Raw genomic sequence first — 25,044 nt, forward strand, 5'->3', positions numbered from 1 at the left:
CTTCTCCCTTCCCAGCTTAGTGTCATTTCAAATTTACTAATGATAGACTCAATACCCTCATCAATGTCATCAATAAAAGTATTAAACAGAACAGGCCCCAGCACAGACCTGTGAGGGACACCACCAGTGACTGGCTGCCAGCTGGATGCAGCACCATTCAGCATCACTCTCTAGGCCTGGCCATGCAGCCAGTTCTTAACTCAACTTGGTAAAAAAATCCCTCCTTTAACTAATCAATACATTCTGCAGCTATCACTGTGATTCCTTGGGCATCTCTACAGGCCATTAGAAACAAAACCACTTTGGTGGTGCTGAGACAGTAAGTGATCAGTGACTTGCCTGACTGGCTGTTTGGAATAAAACCTCTATGACCTGAAGTCTCTGTGTCGCTCACTGAATACTACACACCCCATCCTGTGCCATCCACGCCCTCCAATGAGTCTATCATCAATTCATCCCTGACAAAGATAAAATAACTAGAGAATGCCTGTCCGAACAGGAACTAAGATAACTGGATCAGTTTTTGCATTAAAATAAATGAGTGTAGCAGAGAATTGCTATGAAGAAAAGCTCATTTTCTCAACTTTAAGATTGTATTAGAAAAATAAAAGGAAAAACTGTATTTTTTGTTTAGCTTTGCTTTGTAAAACGGCAAAGAAATGCATGTAGTTCTCTCTAACTGAAACTCAACACTTCTAATTACTTTACCAGCAATTTACCTCCAATCATGGGATTTTAAGTTAATCGACTTTGAGTTCTCAGAACATCTACAATGGCAACCACTTTGCCTATTAGCTGAACAGGCTTTAGGAAGAGCTTTCTGCTTTTCTCTCAAACACTCTTTTTTTGGTATAAAATATTATGAACTTATAAAGCCAAAAGCCACAAAGACAGTAAGGGATATGCAGTCTGCTCTGAAGCAGCAGCAAGGGGCCTAGCGATGAGGGCAGACTAATTTTATTAACTTCAGGGAAACTTCAAAAAGCTTTAGGGCTTTAATGCCAGACAGAGACGACCCCAAAAGTCAGTTTAAATGCTGCATAAACAAAGGATTAGGGCAAGAAAAAGCTGAAGGCTCCTTGCATTTCTTGTTTATATTTTCATGTGACCTACTAGGAGTGGGAGAGGGCTGCCTCTCTGACTTTAATCCCCCATGGTGTACAGTGGCGTTTCAGTTCACTGACCTACATTATGATAATATTTTTTTAAATTTATGGGCAGAGGTGCAGCATCAAACTCACTTAAAGACATTTTAAAAAAAAGGGGCAGGATGGGAAAAATACCCAGAAGAGAAATTTTCTGGCTGGTATAGTCTTCCCCTCTCACTTAGGTTAGATCAGCAGCTTAGAAAAGGATTTCAAGTTCAAAGGGAAAGTCTCTGTTACTCTTGTTTTATGGCTTAGATCAGAGGACACAACAGCACTGAGTTTATGAAATATCCCTTCCCACTTGGCTTTTGTGTTTGCACAAAAAAAAAGTAAACACTGCTTTATAACCGTAGGTGAAGTATGTGCATCTCTGGCACATAACCCTTGTGCTAAAACCAAGAAGTTTGTATAAAAAAAAACCAACTCACACTCCTCATCTCTTCAGTACTTACCCTACCCAGACTGTCTGCAAAACCACAGTTCATGTTATGTGTTGGACTTCAGCACAAACCATAGTATTGATGCCAAGGAAAAACAACTCCAGGATGCCCCTTTGAGCAGGGTGGAAAGTTATACTTTCCAGCCTGTTAAACAACCCTCCTTTTTGGGAAAATTTAGAAATTACTGTCATCTGAACACCCTCTCAAACAATCCATCACACGCATTTTGAGAGCAAATAACCCTCATCTTTTAATGTAGGAAAATTGGATCAGAACAGAAACACACAAGAGGAAACAAAGAGGTACCAGTATGAGAGGGAAATAAGGAAAGGTTTAAGACTGAGAAAGTAAAAACACACTGAATATTAAATACTAGAAAGGATAGAGAGAAAGAGAAGGAATAACCTTTCCTAAATTAATAAAAAACTACATGAGTTTAAAAAGAAAATTTAATGGCCTAAGTATTATTCTCAGTAAACTGATAAAAAGTTCGTTGAAACTAAAACAGAAAAACAACAGGAGAGGAAAAAGAACAAAAAGAACTTGTGACTAACACTGAAAATACAAAGCATTTTTATTACTTTTTTGTACTTCAGAAAAAGTACACTTGAGACATCTTCATCATGATCAGTGACAGCTCATTTATTTCTAGAAAACAGTTTCCAGCACTTTCCAATTTTGTGTCAGAAATGGGAATATTTTTGAGGCTGCAAATTCCTGCTCTCTCTTAAAAGTTTCATGCAGTGAGAAAATGATGGTACATGAGGCCACAAAAAGGGTGAAGGAGAAAGGAACTGAGACAATTGCACCAATGATCAGGTTTCCAGCTTTTTGACTCTACAAAGACTTGTAGCTTCTAGCTGGTTACTGAGAACTAGCTGAACAACTTGGTACAAGAAAAAGAATGACTTGGTCAGTCACAACTTTTCCTCAACAGGCTACTACTGACAGCAGCATAAAGACTTTTCTTTCTGCGACTCCCTCCAGCACTAGAAACCTTCAGCTTCACGTCTCATTACTGCTGTTTTAGTAGAAGCCATCATGTTAACATCTCCTCATATCCATTAACCTGGTTTTCAGATGTTCATCCCATGTCTCACCAGCCTGTTTCTTATACCCAAAAAACATTTTCCTTTCTCTGCCTTTCTGAGCAAAGGGACAGTTGAGTTTCGGAATATTTAACAAGCAGCCATAGAATGCCCTTCTCTTTGCTGAGCATTGTGCCACCACTAGAGCCTGGTAAAACCTTGCATGGTGGCAAAAAAAAAAAAAAAAAAAAAAAAAAAAAAAAAAAAAAAAAAAAAAAAACAGGACTGCTGAGTATTGAGTCAGGACAATGAGTGAGAGGTGCACAACCAGACTGCTTCAGGCTCTAAAAGCTCTATACCTCCCCAACAGCATTCTCCAGGAACATACAGGATTCCAACAGGGCACTACTCATTCATTATGCACCTTTATAGCAAAAGTTTCCTTCATCTCTGTTTAAAGCTTAGAAGGGTTAAATCCCAAAACAAACATAGGCACTGAATTCCTGACATGGTCTGAATGAAAACATTAGCTTTACTACACGAGAAGAAACTGGTTCATGTCGTGATTTCATTTTTTATTAATCTATGCTGCATTCCCATTATGTGGGAAAAGCAACATCGACAGATATGGGAAAGAGGAGGCTCAAGACTGTTACTACATCCTACACCACCCATCTCCAGACCAGCCAGCCCTGGCTTGCTACACAGGTTAAAAACCCTGTGATCCTTACTATCCAAGAAAAAAAAAAACCAAACCAAGACAAGGCTATTCTGTAGAGAAGATGGTATGTACAGGTCTTGACCTGGCTTTGTAAGCATGACACAGAGGGGACTGCCAAGCTGAAGAGGGCTCCTCTCCCTGGAGAACATTCTGAGCAGCCAGGAGGACGCTGGTGGCACCTCCATAACTTAAAAACCCACAGACAATTTCTTAACTAGTTTAAAGTATTTTAACTGTGGTGATCTCAGGTTCTTAAATCCTAAACATCTAATAGGAGACATCAGTGGGACATGGCAAGTTTCATTTTGAACATTGCATAGACCTGGCACATAGCAGAAGGTCAGCTATAGTGACAGTAAGTTAAATTTCTTTCTAAAGGAAACTGCCCACAAATAGCTTGAGGAGGGCAGGGGGAAACAAAGAGCTGAGGCTTACAAAAGCCTCACTAAAAGGATGCAACAAGGACAGGACAGGCCCAGAAAAAGTTGCTTGAAGCAAATGATGCTGAAGAAGAGAGAGCTGACTCTGACAGACTCGCATTCCCCTCTCAAGACAAACGATAGAAACACAAATACCCCAAGTCTGTCCCCTCCCCTGAGGATCTCTAACTTCAGTGTGTGAATCTGCTGCCCACAGCCACTCTCCTACTGGGTAACACTTCCTTCTGCCATTTGGCTAACAAAAGTTGTGCTATTAAGAAACACAAGCCTGTGCTACACTGTTGGATGTTTCTAACTGCAGCCCCAGTGAAGGTACAGTAAAGGGACAGCTATGCTTCAGCAATATGGAGGTTTAGTTTTACTTTATCTTTCAACTTTAAAAATACCTAGGAAATTAAATAACTTAGGTTTTATATAAATGTAAGTTGCAGAATTGGGCACTTAAGAAGTTAAGAAATGCCAGATGTCCATACAACCTTATCCCAGCTCCTCTTTGATATGGCCCATGATATAGTCTTAACGTGACCACATCCAAAAAAATTTCAGAGGAACGTTGCCTTATTAAGTGCACAGGGTAGAGGCACAGGGGAGCAGAATTAATGTTGCATAAGTAACTGTAAATCTGGTATTTCCTAACTTTCAAGTTCTTGATCTTGCAACCTAAGCAACATTCTTAATTTATTTTTGTATCCCATAAATAAAATGGTGTATTGGTTGCCTTGCTGACAAACTGATTCCCCCACAGGTGACTATTACACAACTTCAGAAAAATCAAGACCAGCTGTCCACACACTTGCAAGACTCAAAAGCATGTCTGCATTTTAAATTTAATAATATAAATAATAACCAAAGGTGTTACTCAAACCTTGCAAAATTCTACTACCCATTCATATGGAGTAAGCCATTCTTTTGCTGGTGAGTGAACAAAAACTTTTTTTTCCAATGGGTAAGAAGGCAGATTCTACAATTTACCTGGTACACTTTTATGAAAAATTTATTGTACTGTGTTAATCCATATGCCAAGTTAGGAAATGTTGGGAAATATCATCATCCTTTTCTCAGCACTGTTTAGCAGAAATGGTATTTATGTTTAATGGGCAGTAAGCCCTCCCTTCCCACTTTGCCCACTAAGCTTCTCAAACTCTTTTACTCAAAACCTAAACAAGCGAATAAATGTATCTTTTATATTCCTATTTAACAGTGCATTTTAACTAGTGAATGTGCTGTGCACTTTTATTCACCTGATTGCCTTCATCTCTGTATTATTACTGTATTTAGCATACCATCAGCAGCCAAGCAGAACCAAATAAACTCATGTTCAGACTTCAAAGCAGGAAAAATAGTAATTGTGGCGTCTGCATGTTTACAGTAGATGATGGAGTGACATCCACCACTTCTCCCAGCTAGAGTCACACAGGGTTCTGCAGACAGCCCAGGTCACTGCTTGCCCATGCAGGCAGCACCCAATCAGATTTCACAGTCTGGCCTTGTTACTCACATTGTGCCCCTATCAGTCTGCACAGCACATCTCAGTCACCCAGAAAGCACCTTGCTGATGCAGGTTTTACTTGCTATGCCCCTGGCACTGCACTGTCACTGTAAGAAAACGGTAGGTGCAACATTAGCTCTAGTAAGACAATGAAACATCCTGTAAGTAGAAAAAGTCAGATGGAAGAGTCTAACTATCCAAGGTGGGTAAAATTTAATTATCATTCGTAGCAGCACCATGCAACCATACAAGAGAAAATTTAAGGGACAGTATTTTTATCACACATACTTTGAAAATCGTCTATAGGGACAACTCTGAAATAAATTCTGGTATTACAGATATTTGGAAAGGATTAAGTGATAAAAGTACTAGTGTTGTTTATAAATGATCTACTACCCAGGAATCTTTCCAGACAGGAATACTCTGGTACTCCTATACTAACCTACTGCCTCCCTAAACAAAGGTTCTGTGCGTAACCATCACAGAACTGGTCTCATCCCTTAAATTAATCACATCAGAGGTTCCTATTCACTCATGGGCAAGTCCCTTTTTCCTCCTTTGCACACTGCCTTAGCAGTCTGCTTAAGTGTGTGGCTGAGCAACTACAAACTTGGCATGTGCTCAGTAACTAAATGCTCTTTCCACTCAAATAGTGCTCATAGTTTTTAAAATCCCACCATTTTCAAAACTGCTGCTTTTGAAAATGTCTAGTTCTCTAAGGGACAGTTTGGATCATCGCTGAGCATCAACAAATTTAATATCATTTTCTCACAGTTCCTGTTGCTTACTGGCACTCACTCACGTCCACAATATCCTATCCTTCTTCTGAAAGGCCAGAAAGATCTGTGAAGTGATGGTGACAAAGACCTGCCCTCTGACCACTCAAGCAATGTACTTGCTCTGACAAAGCTCTTCCTACCCTGCTGGAAGAAGAGGAAAGAGCTCAACACTTATAAAAGATGCTGAAAGATAAGCTCTCTCTCTTCCATTCAGGTTTCAGAAGAGATGCACTGATAAAGATCTTGGTAACTTACCCTGCTTTCACTCTTTCCTCTTGCAACTGATGTGTTTCTCCTTGGGGACACTTAGATCACATCAATATTCAAGCAACTAGTAACATGTTCTTAGTAAGCAATAGGCAACCCTAAAAACTAAGCATGCTGGCTACATGATGGCCTCAGCCCCCAGGAGAATGAGTACAACAAGAAAACTCACTATCCAGCAACCCACAAAACCTGCAAACAAAGTGGCTATGAACAAAATCAGAACGTCATTGCACTGATTACCATCAAGTAAAGAGCAAGGCAAATAATGAGAAAAAGAGATATTAAAAACTTTGAAATAGAGAGAATTAATTCTTCAAACTGACAGAGGAACACAGATAAAGTATCTTTATAAAGGACAAGCCTATTATGATAGGAAAGCATTCTGCTTAAATGGGAAACCATTCCAGCCAACATGCGTATTTTTCACTACAATTGCCTGAAAGTGCAGAAGGTACAGCTCACACTGTGCAAGGCAGAGTTTTCCTTCTCCTTTTGTTTCTGCCACAGAGCTCTGGATTTATGAGTACCCGTGACAATAGGACTCTGCGGTAACCATCCTACGATAAATCCGGCTGGTGCAAACATTTTCAAAACAGGCAGAATATCTGAGTCATGCAGGAAAGCATGATGCACTCCTGTGGTTCACCTTTCACTTGAAACTTTTTGCACCTATATGTTCATGGAAGCCATAGAGCAAGTAATGTAACGAATATAAAGGATTTATTCCAGGAACTGAGTAACCGCTTCATGAGTCAGAATGGAATTAACCTGCAAAGCTGCATAGAGGTTCAAATAAGGTATTTCAGAGATGAGGTTAGGATTGATACAAGTCTCTTTGCCCACAGAACTACGAAGAGCTGAACACTGAGCAGCTGGTCTCCAGAAGCACAAGACCAAGGACAACAGTTGCTGCTTATCTTCATAATTTGTCTCCAACTCCAGGAGCTACTGACCTGCTGCAGATCAGCAAGGCAACATCCACTGCCAGCACTGAATGTCAAATCAGAGGGACAAAACTTCCTTCACACACATTTGCCCTTTTTTCACCAAGATTCCCACATCACGTTCAGAGCTGCACTGGTGTTCACAATAGCACTCTCTTTTACCTTTTTATCAGTAGAAGCCACTTGTTGCCAGCCTAGCTTTTTCCTATTGAAAGCACATTTGTCAGGCAGCCAAGGGTTTGCAAAAATAAAACGTCCAGCGGGCGACAGTCTCTGCCTCCACATAACCACACCAAAAAGATGCTCTTGACAGAAATTTCCTCCCACTGAAGTTCTCCCCTCTCACAAGTTCTCTCTGCAAGAGAAAGCTGGACTAGTATTTCACACTGTTTTTGAAACCATCAAGTTAAACAAATACAAACCTCTGCCACTGTCCTCTTAGTTCTGACGAAATAGTATATTTTGATTTTCCTTAAAACTTAGCATACTTAAACACAGAAAAAAACCCATGGTCTAAAGCAAAACAGAGCATTCACACATTTTTGTAATAGCTCAAAAATATCAAATGGTTGAAGACCAGATAAAAACCCATCACTGCAGTAGAATCATGCAACTTTTTAATAACCAAGATGCAATCCCAGCACCTCAATTTCATGGACTAAGCTGCACTTCAGACAACACTAACTTGTCATATACTAATTTTTCATAGATCACAAAAACACATATTCCCCTCTACCCTCCCTCCCTCCAAAAAAATCAGTAGATGAATAAACAAGGATGCACTGCAGGCAGGTAAATGCAAAGGTTCTAATGAGCAACAGTAGTCAAGCTTGATTCTTTCACTGCCAGTGCTCCACTCAGTCTTGGCATTAGAGAAGTAAGATACCAAAAAGGAAAAGTGAGCAAGTAAAAAATGCAATGACAGGGTACTTGAATTTTTGTAAAACAGTTTCCAGCACTTCAGCAGATGAGAATAAAACAGGAAGCTTAGGCATGAAATTTCAGTAAAATGAAAAAATAAAAACTACTTGAAGATGGTTTGCTAGCTTAAGTATGATTTTTTTACAAATATTGTGTAGTAAATGCCATATTTTCCATGGATTTGATTTCTATGTGAAACAGGAAAAGTGTTACACTTTCTTGCAGAGAGACAAAAAATCTTGGAGAATAAATATTCTTGTTTTATTAAGAAAAGTTAACCTTACAGTCCAGAAGGGTGCCATGCACAAGGGGCACATAAGAAAAATACTGTGTTGCTGAAACTTAATGAATTTACAGTTTTTACTATTCCATCAGTGCTTGGAAAGTAATCAGAATAGGAACAAAAAGCCAGACCATAAATGTCTGATTTCTCCTGGGTAAACTGGTAGTTAAACTGCAGGGAATTTATTTTAATTCCAGCAGCAAGCAGGGGGGCTTAGGACACCCCACATCAGATTAGCAGCAATGTTTTACAAATGGCATTATTGAATTCCACTGCATGCCAGCGATGGAAGCATGTTCCTATCGCGAACCCGGGAACGGGACGTCACAGGCCCCTGCCTCCCTCTCTCCCAGCCCTTCAGGAAGCTGTGAAGCTAATTTTCCCCAGCAGAAATCTCTGAAGGAAAAGTTCACTTCTTCTGAAGGTAACATGTATTTTTTAATTATTATTATTATTTTATGCCTCCCCAGGGAAGGTGAGGTGGGGGGAGCTTCCTCGCTCAACAGAGCAAGAAATTTTCCTGCATCAGTGCCAAGAAGAGACACCCTAAATTCAGCGATCCTAATCTCCAGCCATCCATCAGCAGCAGGGTGGGACCAGCTGATTCAAATTTTCTCTTAGCTGGTGACTTTGTGTACTAAAATAAGTCTCCGTACCACCCAATTGTTCCTGCTGCTGTGCTCTGCAAAACACGGATTTAACCAGCAGCTACCTGGGCTGTAAGTACTTCCCCAGCAGCCCTTTATACCTGGCACGATCCTCTTCCAACCAACTCTTCCAAGTCCCTGAGTGCTCCTGGGACTTTCCACCACGAGCCTTTCCTACAATATTTGCTCCATCATCCCTTCAGAATGCATCAGGGAAAATGCCAGCTCCAAGTATCTCAAGTACTACAGGAGGCAGAATCTGGGTAACAAACAAAGCTGCAGAAACTACTCGATGGCAATTGTCCCTTTACAGGACCAATTAGTATCCATACACACAGTCATCAAGACACATATACAGGGCACACTATGGTACAAAGGCAGGATAAAATATTAAGCCTACCTGATTTACATTTTAAAAGGCACAGGAACATAAAACAGTTCACTAACATAGCCTAATAAATTATTCTGTTGGTCAAATATTAAATAAAGTATGTTAATTGGTTATTGTTTGGGCTAGCAAACAAAGTATGTGTAATTGATTAATGTTATTCCATTATTTACACAGTAAAATAAAGAGCAAATTAAAAAAAACTGGCAAATAGTTTGAAAATAACATGAAATAAAAACAATTAAAATTGTATGACTAGGGCTAACAGCAAACTGTTAACCCCATCAGACAACTCACACAGTTGGTACTCTGCAAGTTTTAAGTGCCATAGATACTGCCATGTATTGGGAACAAAAAGAATGTGAGACCAGTTCACTTCAGTTAGAGAAAAGCATCTGTCTCCATGGCTCACACAAACTTCTGTTGCCAACACATCTGCTACCAAAACTGTAAAGAGTGACTGCAGATTTTGGGTGTTTCAGGAAACTCATAAACAAAGACAAAAATTCAGAAAGCTACAGACATTACCCTCCAAACTACCTCCCTTTCTAATGACAAAACTGGCATTCAAAACACTAACACAGTACCATGAGTCTGTCCTTCCTTTGAAATAAAAGGTCTCTAAAATCAGTAGTGAAAATTCAAAGTAGAAACTCTTATCTTCTTTTTTTTAAGAGCTAAAAATTCAACAAAAACCTCAGGGAAAAAAAAAGGAAGAAATATGAATTAGCTGAATATGAATTGATCAAACAATTTAGTGAGGCATTTTGAAGAACCTCACTAATCATGCCTTAGGCAGGGATCTTCCTACTATTAAATTAGTAAAGCAAACAAACAATATTCAAGGAGTCTGCATTATACATAGCAAACACGATATCATATGCCAAGCATTTAGTCTCCTACAGCAAATTAAGGATATTATGCAATCCTCAACTCAGCTTTATGGAATTCTGAAAAAAAGAACGCTAAACATTTTGTTCAATGAAGTTTTGAGTTAGGAAAATCAAAATTAAAGGAGTTCTTTATCCAGTATTTAATAGATCACCTGTCATACTAATACATCAAGCAAACAAATGCTGAAGTTTGCATCAACTGTGTTCACTAAGGGGTAAACAATTAAGTTATTTATACATTGTACATCTCCACCTAAACCATTCATCATGAAAAATTCCACTACAAAGCATATAAACAAGTGATTCTCCACTGTTGACTGAAGAGTAATCCACCACTAAGGCCAAACCTATGCCAGCAGTGTAACGCCAACCACTACAGACAGTGCATATCTCTCCCAATTCTAATGGCAGAGTGCAAACAAATCCCCTTTAATTGTCACTGTAGCTGCTAACTCCTCCAGAAAGCATCTCTGTTTTCTGCTACACTGAGATGGGTCAAATACAAGCACTATAGCAGATGATGATCATTATTATTATTATTACCTGTGTGACATAGAAACAACATGCATTAGGCATGGATTAAGTTTTCCATGTCATGAGCCTGATTCCAACTTCAACATGCTATCACCTGTAAGACATCCTGTAGGAAATTTCCTTATGCCTACTAAAATAAATGCTCTTATTTATTGAAATGTAAAGATACAAAAAAAAAAAAAAATTACTTGTGTTATTTAACCAAACCCTACTTTGCTGTCCATTGTGTTTACATTTTCAATGTACTGCTGACTACGCAAAATACATCAATGGAAAGCTGGACTTTTTGTCACTTAGGAGGGTGCACAAAGCCAGTCTCTGGAAGGAACACACTGAGCAGACTCCGGAAGGATCAGTGAGAAAACAGCACCAAATTACTCAACACCAGACTGCACTAAATAAACCAGTCACTTTAAACAATGATTCCTGTTTCCAAGCAGACCAGGTGTAATACACTGGGTAATACAAACATTGGAAAAATCTGTGTAATGGCCCTGGAACATACAAGTGACAACTCTATAGCCCACCAACATATGTACATGACAAATATTTCCAGTTCCCATATACAGCATAGAGAGACAGCTTACCCTTTCCACTTGTCCTTCTTTGTGCTTCTGTTTGTACACTTTCAGCTTTGGAAGGAAAGTCTCTGTGTAGTTCTTGTCTTCCATGCCTTGGAGCAGTACCCCGTGGAATGCCAGCCTACAAGTATTGGCATGAATATCTGTATCCAGCTTAGAGCCGATCACAAGGCACAGTTTAGGACAAGTGACTGGTTTTTCAAACTCCAGCAAAGCCCACTGTTGTTTTGGGAGCTGGACTTCTCCTGTCTGGTCATTTTCTTTGTTCTCCTCTGAAGAAACTGAGTCCTTGGACAAATATTCCTCTTGATAAAGATAATCTTTTTCAAAATCAAAAACATTTTCTTGAATTTCTTCATTGATGTTAGCAGGGGCTGGACTGAAAAACATCACTCTTCCCATAACTGTTTCATGACCAACTGTGATGTGGAACTTGGCCTTAGTCTGAAGAGCTCCCCGAAAATACTGAATTTTCTTCAAGGAAATTATGGCAGCATGGATGGTGTGAAGTGAATCTGGGGTGCAAATCAGGCCTCGTTCCAGCAGTTTGGGATCAAACTGGGTCACGCAGACACCTACTCTGTCACCCTGCATCGCATAAGTCACAGGAGTGTGGAACATCTGCATGGACTTGACCTTCTTTGTCACCTGTGGATGAAAGGGAGACAAAAAGGATGAAACAATTAATTGCATATGATTGCATCATAAGCATTCATATATGCTTATGTCAATGATATGTGCTTATATTGTGATGTATCAGCCACACTTGACACCCTGTTGTCTTGTAAGACAACTGATCTTCTAGAAGAGTCCACAACTCAAAAAGCAGAAAGCCAGTAGTCTGAGAACTCCATCACTTAAAATGACCACCTATTTGAGTATTTGAGCCCCCTAGCTTATTCTTCTGTTCATGAGACTGAAGATTATCACGACCTCAATCATGTTGATCTTTACATCATCTGTCCTGCAGTACCCACAATACTATCTGCAAATGATCAGATATACCCACACTGTGGAATAGCTTAAACATACTCCCTCAAGCATCTGCCACATCAGAAGCACAGCATTACAATACCCATTCATACACCTATGTGCCTGCTTTCCCACCTCTTCCATGAAAATCCTTTCACGCATTTATTTGACGTGGTTGAATAAACTGTAAAACATGCAGAGAACATGCTATTTGCACAGCACCAAGCACAATGAACTCTCCTGAACCATCACTACTAAATAATCAGTAATACCAAAGTCTTTCCTAGTCTATACTATTCCATGTACTAAAAAAGAAAATCCTCAAAGCTTTCTTAGGAAGATTTGAACGTTCATAAACATATAAGCTAGGATTGCTGTCACTAAAATGTGGGGCTCCATATCTCAGGAATATTGTAGGAAAAGTGAAACACCAATCACTACTTATACTAAAATTTCCCAGATGTTATCAGATTTCTGCCTTAATGAGCTTGCTATTGGCTCAACTTGATCAGACTAAACTGGTTTATAGTTTAACAAGGATTCATTTTTGGCTTTTTTCTTTTTCAGTTCAGCAAACCATCACCATTAATAAGAATCTCCATCCTCTCAAGTTCCATGTAACCAAAAGTTTTTTTCTGGTAGTATGTTTATGGTGTCACCCATTACATTTGTACTACTGCTGGGTGCTTGAATAGGTAACCACTCTGCTTCAAGTCTCTACATTAGATAGCTTTTAATACTGAAATTATATCTTTGGCATTAAAAAAAAATCTCCTAAATAAGTATTATGCACTCAGACAAGAGTCCTTAATACAGAAAAGTTATACACAGCATTTTTGAAGGGCTGAAACCTCAACATTCAGATCCAAGAACTGAACTCTCCAAGAGAATGCTTAATTCCAGAGATAATTTTTTTAGTATGCTTTTATCTATATATAATAGATAATACTGTGACGTAACAACAGCGTTGCTAGGACAGATCTCAACTCTCAGCATCACTTCTTCTTCCATCTCCCTTTACTTAGCATCAGTTCTACAGCTATCAAAATGTTCATGCCAAATGCTACTATGCAACTCTCAGCATTCAAGCTTTTACTTTTGTACTCAGCTGAAACTATTCTCAAATCAGTCTCCAACCACTGCATGTCCCTTAAGAGCCCATCTTCTAATCCCAGCCCACCCATTTATCTCCTAACTCCTGAAAATAAAAGAACAAAGTATGTGAGCACTGATGAACAGAATTGCACACCAAAGGACTGGACTTGGCAGAGCTGGGCTTCATCCTCAGACGCCACACAGCTTCAGAGCGCAGCATTTAGGCTGGACAATTCAGAACAGTCTAGAGAACTTAATCATTTTAATCACAGAGCTATTTACTCAGTAATTCCAAACACTGAAAATATCAGCTTTTTTCTGCATCTTAGCTGCAATGCATAAGTGGAAACAAAACTATGTTTTTCATGTTCTCCTTTTCCACAAAGCCTGCTGCCCTGTATGGACGACACCTCACTTGGCTACACATAATCTGTCTATGCCTATTCCCAGCATCACCTGACTCAGAGGGGGACAAATTGCAGAAACTTAGATCAAAATAGAAGAGCAGATAAAAAGTCTATTGGCTGAACTAAAACCTTCAGTAACTAAAACATAAAGAGGTCTCCAAATAAATCAGCAAAAAAAAGGTCACAGGAAACATACAGAAAGCTGTCAAAAAAAAAAAAAAAAAGAAAAATCTAGCAGCTACATGTCTTCTGGAAAACAACAAAAATCTTATATTCCTTTTGGAAATCATAATTATACAAATAACAATATCCATGAGCTTTACTACTACAAATATTGTTTGAGTTCCCTGAGCCTTTGGCTGCTAACCAAAACCAAAAGAAACACCCTGTTACAGATTATAATGTAATTATTACAACATTCTTCAAATCAAATGCCAGGTCAATGCCTGTGAATTCTTGAAGAATCCATAAAATATTATGAGAAAGGAGATCAAGAGGTACGTCCATGTAAGAGAAACACTGTCACTAAAGATGCCTGAACCAGGCATCTTAACTAATGTCAAACCAGGCATTTTAACTAATGTCAAAACAGACTTAAAAAGGCCATTGTAAATACTTGGTAGTTTTAGTTTCAAGGATTCTTGTACTCAAACATACATTTATTACCCTTTTAGCTAAACCTCCTGAACAATACTAACCATATAGATAAACTGGAGAGGAACTATTTAGCATTTATCTCCAGCTTTCTATTGATTTCTGAGATTGTCTTTTTAAAGGCTGGAAGAAGAGAGGCTTGAATCAAACCTTTCCCAAACTCTTCCTTCTTTCATCCACTACCCCTCCTTCTCCAGTTTCAATCACTCTTATGGTTGCAACAATGGTGATAAAAAAATGTTCAATGACTTTAAAAAGAAAAATAAAACATAAAAAACTCAAGGTTTTCCAAACACAAGTGTTTCAAAGACATTACAACCACTACAAGAATGAAACTGCCATATGGAAAGTACCAGCCCAAACCATTTTGAAAGACTTCTGTGTTTTCACATATGATAATACTGGCAGTAAATCTTTCCTCTTCTACAACCATGGATGGGGTCAAGAAATGCAAGAACTAAGGAATCTTCCAGCATTGTAACTCCTCAAAACAAAACTGGAACCAGAAGATGCACAAGAGATCTGTCTAGTTTTCTATTTTAAATGAAGTCACAAAGACTTTATTATTAGTACTCCAGTTTATATTATTTTTTAGAAATTACCCACCTAAACAGATGAATGGAAGTATTACATAAACAGTCTACATATATTAATCTGAAATATCTTTAATAGAATTTAGATAACATTTAAGAATAAAAAATGTGATTAGAAAACAAAATTGTGTGCATATACTCAGAACAGAACACATACTGGCTTTTAATTAGGGATCCATGAAACTTTCCTCAGTGTTACACCTACTCTCTCCTCTTAAATTAACTCAAACAATTTGGCACATCTGACATGCAGCCCATAAACAATGATCAGAAGGAGAATGAACAAGTACTTTTGAAATATTCACTTCACATGATTAACCTTTTTTCATTGTGATTTACACTTCTCCACCATAGCACACAGAGCTGCTTCGTGTCAGAATATAAGGTGTGTTCTGCCACATTCCTCAGTGTTCAACTACATGAAGCAATGCACGATTGTAAAGCATCACTTCCTGTGACAAAATGCCCGCTGTGATGTCTACATGGAAGATAAACATTGCAGTGGAGTATGGACACAAAAGTATTTTCCAGTGTCGAATGAGGTGCCTGCTAATACATTTGCTCTTCGCAGTTTCAAATGCCAGTTCAAGAATAGTTTGGATACTGACAAATTCTCTTTCGGAAAAGATTATCCTAATTGCAAACACATTGAAAATTTGCAGAATCATGTAAAGATCCACCCACCCCACTCCCCACATCAACCAAAGCAGTATATCTGTGCTGCCCCCAGCTCTCTCCCAGGAGGGAAGCCCTGCACATCATGGCTGTGCTCACTCAGAGCTCTAAGAACTACCTGATTTCCTTTTAGCTGGGTCTGGCTTTCAGACAGGTCTGCTTGTCCTCAAATACAAGTAAGAAATGACATTGCATCACTCAGTCTACTGAGAATCACCACTTCATGCTGATCTGTCCAGTACCCTGCAGTCTATTTAATCAGTCCATCTATATTGGCTCTAATTAGTATCTATTATTGTATCTGCAGTTTCCATAAACCTATCAGAGAAAGAACATATTCAAGCCCATTCCTTTTTCCCCCTCCTGTTCTCAGTACCAGAACTGTCAAAGGAGCACACAACACAGTATCTTAACCTTAACCATGACCATAACCTCTGTTCCAAAAACATAGTATTTGTAGGAATTAGAATCTCACCAGAACAATGCCAGAGTGTGATTGGGAGGTGGATTAGATCACCCAAAGTGAATTGGAGTTGTATCTCCTTCAAAAGGCCAGACATGGAGCCAGCAGAGAAGTGAATGAGGGAGTTGATCAGTACCTACTGTATCAAATAACGAGAGCCAGAGTAGCTTTAAATCACTGATTACCTGTTTTCTGAGCAAACCATGAACATCAATACAATATTTTATTCCATTTCACTCTGATCCTGACTGACAGAGACATTTGCCCATAGCTTAAAATACTCCAAAGGTAGGGCTTTTCTTCAAGAGACTCAAGTACATAAGTAAAATTCATCTGTATTTTGTCTGGTCTTTAAAATACAAACCCAGAAGCACTGAAAAGGGTGCAACTGACCCCTAGTATTAGATTTGTTTTTCTTATGCATATCTAGTTTCCCTATGTAAGGGATCCCTACCAGCTATAACAGAGCTCTAAGCTTTCACGTATTTTCTTTAGCTTTACAGCAATGGATTTTTCAAGTAGGGACTTGGGGCTGGATCACTCAGTCCACACCTTTACCACCAGAATGAGTTAAAATACTTCACAAGCACAGTCCTGAACAACAGGAATTTGTAACTGAGATAGCTGGTATGACAAATATCTTTGGCACGTCTTTCCATTTATTTCAAGCATCCCATTTTAGTTCTCAAAATGCTGTCTGGAAAACAACTTCTATTGCCCATTAAAATTATGCAAGACCCATTTTAGGAATCCACCCAAAGTGAGAAAATTAGGTCTTCAGACATAGAAAGTGAACAATATGAAGTGACAAGCTTTACTGCATGTGAACCATGTAGGTAAACAGGAGAACTTGGGACACCATTACAAAACTTGTCACAAACTTTGCTAAGAAATTCACACACGTTTTCTTGTGGCACAGGGGAATTGATTATATGCCAACATATAAATCAAGAGCCACATGTTGAAATCTTACATCATTTGCAGAGACTTACTTCCTGTTTTAAATTTTAGTTTATATCATCACATTAATGTTCCTAAAGCATTATGCAAAAAGCCATAAAAAGGGTGAGAAATAAGTTTGTATTCAAATGCAGACTGAAAAACACAAAACAGAAACCTAAAGCACCCAAACAGTTCAGCCCTTGAGATAAACAAATGTATCCAATATACGAGAACCTCTTATTTCAAGAGCAAAGGAAAAATCCACTAAGATTTTCAAAGCAGTTTACTACAGACTAATAGAAAACAGGATACAGAAAATGTCCACTAATGACTTTTTGCACTGATATGTCAGCCTTTTTTTTTTCCTTTATTTATCCAGCTTCCATTAAGTTATCAGCCATATGCCATTGCTCATAGCTTCTTTAGATAAAAACCTAGCCATCCTACTGCCTCTCAATGCTGTGAGTGCATCTTTCTGATATGAGATACAGCAATCATGCTTCCCTGTAATGCTGATGAGAAACTGCAAAGTTAAAATAATTAGTCTCAATAATATGATAGAGAAAATACTGATTTTGAGTGCAGTATTTGTAAAAGGAGCATTCCATATGCATTATAGAAAATGACCACACTTCAAATAGTGAGGACTCCACCAAGCTGAAAAATAAAAATCACACTTCAGAGCCCAGTCACTAAGCTGCATCTTTAAACTTATATCGAAGAAGAAACTGAAATTAAGAAAGTACCATTTCAGCACTGAGGTTTAAAAATACACCAAGTGCAAACCTGCCTGAATAAGTACCCAAGGAAAAAAGCATAAACCGACCATACATAGTAGCAAAGTACCAAATACATGAAACACAACCTCAGTGTCATCCAGAAGTGCATCCTTATAAGCAGAATGGGAGCAACAAACTCCCAACTGCATGACCCAAATGCATCCCATACCTCCTGCTTTTGAAAGTGACAAGTTTCAATTTCAGACATAAAACTGCTCCCTACATGTAAGCAGAACTTTTTATAAGTTTTCTTCTGAACATGAAGAATCTTGTATTCTTTGCTTTATGAGGAATGGCAAAGGCAAATCCCATAAATGAGCAGGCAGCCATGTATTTAATGAAGCTGGAAAACCACTCCTGTTCAAAAGCACTAAAAAGACATACAGGCTGTGAAGGCACAAGAGAGCAACAACGAGCCATCAGAAATAAAAAGTCACATCATCCATCGAAAGTAAAAAAAAAAAATCTCATTTTAAGAAATAATGTACCTAGTATTTTCTAGATTCTCTGAAATGCCTTTGTAGTTCATGTAGTAACTAGTCAGTTCTAAAATTTTAACTAGGATTTCAAAACAGCCTAAAATGGAGATAAAACAGAAGGTGTCAATAGTACAAGAGCTGTCAATAACACATCACTGAACAGCAAATCACACAATGCAAACTCTGCCTACTGCTCTGGTGGTGGAGAGCTTTCTCTTCTGAGTCAACATCACAAGAACAGCTAGGACCAGCTACAAAGAGTAGAAACAGCAAAGAGTCAGAAATAATTCCAAGTTTGTGGGTTCCAGCAAGATCATGTGGTTCAGTAGCAATTTGCTGAAAGACTCTGAATATTTCTAAAACCTATTATTTCTGCATCGCCTCACCTTCATGTGGGAAAGAAATACAGCATCTTGAGAAAAAAAATATTTCACACTGAATAGTTCTTTTAATTCAATTTTTTTAAGTGAGTTTTATAAGTGCATTCACCATATGACCACTGTGGTGCTTATGTACCACACACATGCTATCAGATTTTACTTAATATATTCCTCCTTCTGGATAAAATAACACCAGAGCCTGAAGAGTTTGCACTGCAACACTGGAACAAAGCAACATAAAAGGGGATACTAAAACCCATTTGGGTTATTTCCTTTCCCAGCATCTAAAATATGACTATGCACCCCGTAAACAAAGAAGCAGGTCACCTTACTCTCATGATACTCTGCTTCAATATCATAATTTTAATTTATATTAATTACATGTATGCTGTATTCATGCAGACAGTCACAAATCAAAAGATTAAGATTTTGCAGGTAAAGTTAAGTGACCTTCTGTGCTTAAGCAGTCTTCTCTAGCCTTTAAATATATAAACCCCAATGTTTTTCAACAGAACTTAATCCATCCCATGTACAGGCTGGACAAATCTCACTGAATAAAAAAACCTGTCCTCTATTTATTTTCTTCTCATGACTGAACTGCCCAGAATTCATTATTCCCTGTAAAACACCAAATTCCCACTGTATTACATCTAGGCTATCTTACTGGAGTATTTATTTGGTAAACTCCAGTAATCTTGTCACCCTTGTGATATAACATGGCATTACGCCTCACTGCAGATAAACTCAACTGCATCATTTGTCACAATCCAAATTCTTAAGGGAAAAAAAGCCCAAAACCTAAACAATGTCCACTTCTTAAGAGGAAAAGGCTAATTTTTCAGAATTATTATAATTTCATAGCAATTTTCCTCATCCAAAGCAAAGCTTCCAACAGACTTAACCATTTCAGGCAACTTTTAACTCCCACCAACCCTCCCGAATCCATCCCATCCCTCCCCAAGTGCCACACGGGAATGTTGTGAAAGATGTTGCCCAAACCTCACTCGAGTCATGATTCCTCCTGTCTCTGCATTCTGCTCCAGAAGACAATCAGGCTGCTCAAGCACCTTGCAGCATTTCCCAGTAACACAAGTTCTTAACACACTCATTGGCTCCTACTCCTCACCTCTGCCAAGCCCCACTGCACTTTTATTTTCCCTCTGCTTTGCCTCTTCTAGATTTGGGTCAATCTTTTCACACAGGAGAGGACCACCTCCCACTTTAGTCCTCTGGCCAGAAGAGCCTTACAGCCAAACACATCAGATGTCTGGAACAGATCTCTTCATTCCCTGGAAGTGTGGAAGGATGCAGAAGGCAGATACCTACCATAATCCTTTCATCTCAAAATGACTAAAATATCTCAGGATTTTAGGGCTTTTTTGTAACAAGAAAGGAATATTAAGATATCGAGTCTCCCTGAATTAAGTGGCACTGCTTGTGCCACCTATCACTACAGATAACAAAGTATACATTTTAAAACCATAGCATGCCAGTGAGTTGAAGTAGCAAGCATATATGCAGAGACTGTCAGACCCATAATAAAACTATAACACAGAAGCAGTTTAACATTTACATTCCAATTAAAATTTCTGCAACTTAAAAATATTTCAATAAAATATTTTTCAAAAAAATAGAAGTCAAAACCAATGCAAAATTACAGGTTAAAGAAAGGCTGTCTGGAATTTTCTTCTTCCAACAGAACAAACTGAATCAGTTTTTCCAAATACATTTAGGTTTAGAACAATAATAATACTTTTATCTGAAGACTTCAAAGTCACATGCAAAAAATACATCACAGTAAACACAGGGTTGAAGGTTTTATAGAATTTCTACTGGCTTTTTTTCCCCCTTCTTCTTTAAAAGAAATTTGTTTACTACCAGTCTTTGAAAAGCATAAAAGGGAGGAAACTATAGGGGAAAATAAGTAAAACTTTTATGTGTAAGGAACATTTGGAGCTTTGTGAGAAGGCTAGTTTTGACAGAATATGCGACATGTAGCCCAACGTGAGTAATATTATATCTCAAATAAAAATCAGCCCATGAATATACATAATCCAAAAGGTAATTCTCCCAATCTCTGAAATGTAATGGAGCCACTCTAGATCACTGAGGCATGAATATTTACTGTATTCAGGCTTTACTGCTCTCGATCTGGGTTCAATTTTGCAAATTAAAATGAAGGCTCTGTGGATAGAGAGATTAAAGAAGAGCATCCCAAAGCCTGCCTGTTTCCTTGGTGTGGCAGCAGTGATCTGGTTACCCTTCTGTTGGGTTATTTCTTTTTACTTATTGGAATAGTTCAAAAGCAATTGAGAGTGGAAAAGGAGGTCATTATTGGGTCACAACCTTAGAGTTAAAGGCTCACTAAGGAAAACAAACAGAGAGTGAACATAAAGCTGCATTTAAAAATAAAACCTGTAATGAAAAATAGTATTTTCAACTCTTTTCCCTCTATTTTGAATGGTCAAGGGAAGAAATAAAAAAAAAGTTGTTTTGTTCCTTTTTCATTACAAAGTTCTCCTGCCCTTTCTCTAAAATAAGCCTGTTGATAGAAGCCATGATTTATACAAAATGAAACAAAGGTGATGAATAATTACTGAGAGATCTGATAGGCTTCATTAGCTGTGGCAAACACTAACATTAATTGTGATGATTTGTACATTTTCTAAGAAGCATCTGGAATACAAATACAGCAACACGCCATTGCAATACAGCAAACAAGCAAACACAACACACATAACAGTACAAATTAAATGATACGGTGCTACTCCTGGTGAATTCCTTCTACTAATTACAACCAAAAAAAAGGCTATCTCTGCTTGGAGAAGAAAAGAAAAAGGAATTCACTATGATCAGATGAGTATTTTTTGCAATACTTTTTAGTTTATGAAATAAAAAACAATTAGCATACAAAATCTTTATAGTTTTTCCTCGAGGCAGGATTTTTTTAGTGGCAAATTTTAAAGAGTTCAACTGGTAAGCAATTTTCTACTACAAGTCAGTAACAGTGACTAAGATTAGACAAGCAAATTTGTAACCTCTGCACTTTTGCAAGTCCTTAGGATACGTGCAAAATTTAAGCAGCTAAGTCTAGAGGAAAGAACAAGTGGATTTATCCCTGCCACCTTGGCAAATTATAGTAAACTATTAAAGGAACCAAGCAGTACAGTGAAAAGTTTCATGCAGCAAAAATAAATTCTGATGCAAAAATACCTGGTAAAAAAAAAAAGTCAGGTTTACAGTAATGATTCTGATTATTTCATTCAAATGCAACCAAGGGGAAATGGAAGTAAAAGGTCAGAAAAATGAATGAAAAAAACTGGGAAAAGAATGAAGATATTCCCCTTCTGAAACTGGAAATAAAGGCAAAATGTAGTTGTCATCAGGTAACAAACGCTGCATTTACTATATGAAGGTGCCATGTGATAGCTTAGGAAACAAGAAATTCACACTTTTTTGCCTCTGAGTACGTCATGGTACCAAAGGGTTACTGTGCTTTGAAACCTTCACCAACAGCCTTACTAAACATTTAATATTTTTCTTTCTGCTTTCTTAAAGGCCCCAGATGTGTTCTTGCAGATCAAAAGAGACCAACTTATAAAGTTAAACGAAATCAAGTGCTTTTGTTCCAAGGCATCATTGCTGAACTAATTATTCCTGGATGTTGTTTAATGAAATAGCAGTGCCTTATATTAAAACAGTTAACAGATGAGTTGTGTGAGTTATAGGAAAGGTCTGATCTGGGATTATAAATTTTAGGTTTTCTTCAAAGGAGATAAAACAAACTACTCACAACTCCCCAGTCCTTTCTGTCACTGGAAGACTGAAATAAAAGAACCCAAAAATGTATGAAAGTTGAAACATCATTTTACATATTTACCCTTCCCTGAATGATACGAGAAGTAAGGATGGGGGAGTTAAAAAACCTCCCGAGATTCTCTGAGATGGGGAAATGAAGATCTGGGTTATCCCATCTATTCCCTGAATTCCAGAAAGCACAAGTTAAAATAAATATTGGTAAGTCCTAGAAGAAACTTCATTTTAGACATACACATGCAAAACAAGGAAGGACTCCCATTTTAAAGCAACCCAACACAAACAGTTACAAGAGCAATTAAGTGTATTTACTATCAGGGAAAAAGGCAGGAGGGTAGGTTGACAAAGAGGTACTCTAGCATCAAATTATTAGCAGAAGTAGATCTTTTACATTATTCAGCAGCCCCCAACTGCACTACTATTTTGGGTAAAATGCATATTTAACTATACAGTTACCATACTGAGAGAAACAAAAGACCCTTAAGATCCATAAGGACCATCTCAGGCTAGGAAGGCAACTTTTCACTCTTACATATTCAGACAATAAACACTTGACTTCCCTACTGATAGTCTCTTCTGTGTTTGTATTTTACAGCCTGACACAGACCAACCCAACACTTGACACCCAATTAACAGACCTAGGAGCTGGAGGTCTGTATATTGATCACACTAAATGGGATTAGTGTGAAATAAAAAGTTCAAAGGGTCCTGACCAAACTTCACCACAGCCCAGCTGTGACAGCTGCTATGAATTTGTGTATCCAGTGCCTCACGTTTTTATTAAGAGGGTTCTGGTGCACAAGAGTTTGCAGCAGCCTATGAGATCACGAAGGCTCACTAAATGTCAGGCTCTGTAACTGTAGTGACTGACCAAAGAAAAAATCCTCTTGCTTGTTTGCATAGGTCTTTTTGATTAACTCATGAAAGGACCCTTGCCTCTGATACGACAAGCATTTACAGTAGGCAAAGAGTTGTGACTTCTCTGCCTCTCAAGGATTTGTCCACTTGCTATGGAAGAGCTGTCCAATGTGAAAAACTCTAGGTTTGACTATAAAAGAAGTAATTCCTGATACATGCTGCAAGCACACCTAGTATATTCTGACAGTGACAGACAGGAGCTGTATTCAAACGACAGAAGTACAAACTATTATCTTCTAAACACTTCTAATCTTCTATTATCTTTCTATTTGCCTAAATCTTTCAGCTGTCATCAAGTGAATAAATATTTCTACATTTTGCACACAGGCACCTCTTACTGGCAGTCCTATTGACATAATTTTTAAAACCTTCACCGAGACCCAAAGAAATTACAACTATCATCAGTATATTTTAATATTTCTGAGTACCTATGCAAATCCATTTCTCATTTAAAAGAAGCAGCCTCATTTTCCAGTATCAAGTATCACAGGCAGCTGTAACAAATACAGGAAAACCACTGCAACTCAGGGAAGGGAACAAGCTCATCATTCAGAGATGTGCAAGTATCATTGAGGTACAGTGAATGCTCAACAGGATTCTCTTGGCTGTTACGATGTTTATCAAAATATTCACAATAAACTATGAACAAAACGCTGTTTTGCCTTTGTTGGTGGTTTTATTTATTGATTTTTTTTAGAACACACGATCAAAATATTTTCTGAGAAGCATCAGTTCTGGGCATATCATATTATCAATTATAAGGAAACAGTCATCAGTCAGAAGAAAGCTGTCAATTTATAAATAATTTTAATTCATTATGGGTCTTTTAAAAGGAAGTTAGACGTGGTCCATGAGGGAACCTTAAAAATAGGCTTACTGGGGTTGCAACATGCACGTTTAACAGAGGAGGCAGCTTCAGAGCCATCAGCAAGAACACATGACAGCAAATCATCAAGGACAGAAGCTTGGCAAAAGTAACAGCCCACTTGAAACCTATGAAAGAACAGTAGCATGTTGGCACATAAAGGTGTTTCACAGAGAAAAGAACAATTCTGGATGTGGTACTGCAACACATCAAAAAACAGCTTTTCATTCCTTTTGTGTTTTTTTCTAGGTATCTCTCTTCTGCTCAATTTCTTTCCTTACAAAATCTCTCACTTTCTGTCTTTTAGGTCTCATGACTGTAGCTGCCCAACCACAACTGCTGAGACAACCTTCATTAAAATGACCAACGACATTTCAAAGTAGCACAATCAGGCTTCAAAATTAACATTCCACGACTCCAGAAGATTTCACATATGACTGCTCTGCCTGCACTCAAGGTTGGAAAGCTGCAACTGTCACTCCCTCTCAAATCCTAAAAGCTAG

At 38.2% G+C, this 25,044-nt stretch overlaps 1 protein-coding gene across 4 annotated transcripts in view; it reads right to left on the reverse strand.

Moving 5' to 3' along the window:
- Positions 1-25,044, reverse strand: part of EEFSEC (eukaryotic elongation factor, selenocysteine-tRNA specific) — a 124,854-nt gene that overhangs the window by 47,379 nt on the left and 52,431 nt on the right. For all 4 annotated transcript variants that reach the window (XM_083869665.1, XM_083869663.1, XM_083869666.1 and 1 more), the window contains exon 5: positions 11,510-12,151. In XM_083869665.1, the coding sequence (XP_083725791.1) occupies positions 11,510-12,151 (642 nt within the window). The remainder of the gene's footprint in view (positions 1-11,509; positions 12,152-25,044) is intronic.

The sequence above is a fragment of the Zosterops lateralis genome (genome assembly GCF_965231275.1).
Source record: "Zosterops lateralis genome assembly, chromosome: 11".
Classification (NCBI taxonomy): Eukaryota; Metazoa; Chordata; class Aves; order Passeriformes; family Zosteropidae; genus Zosterops; species Zosterops lateralis.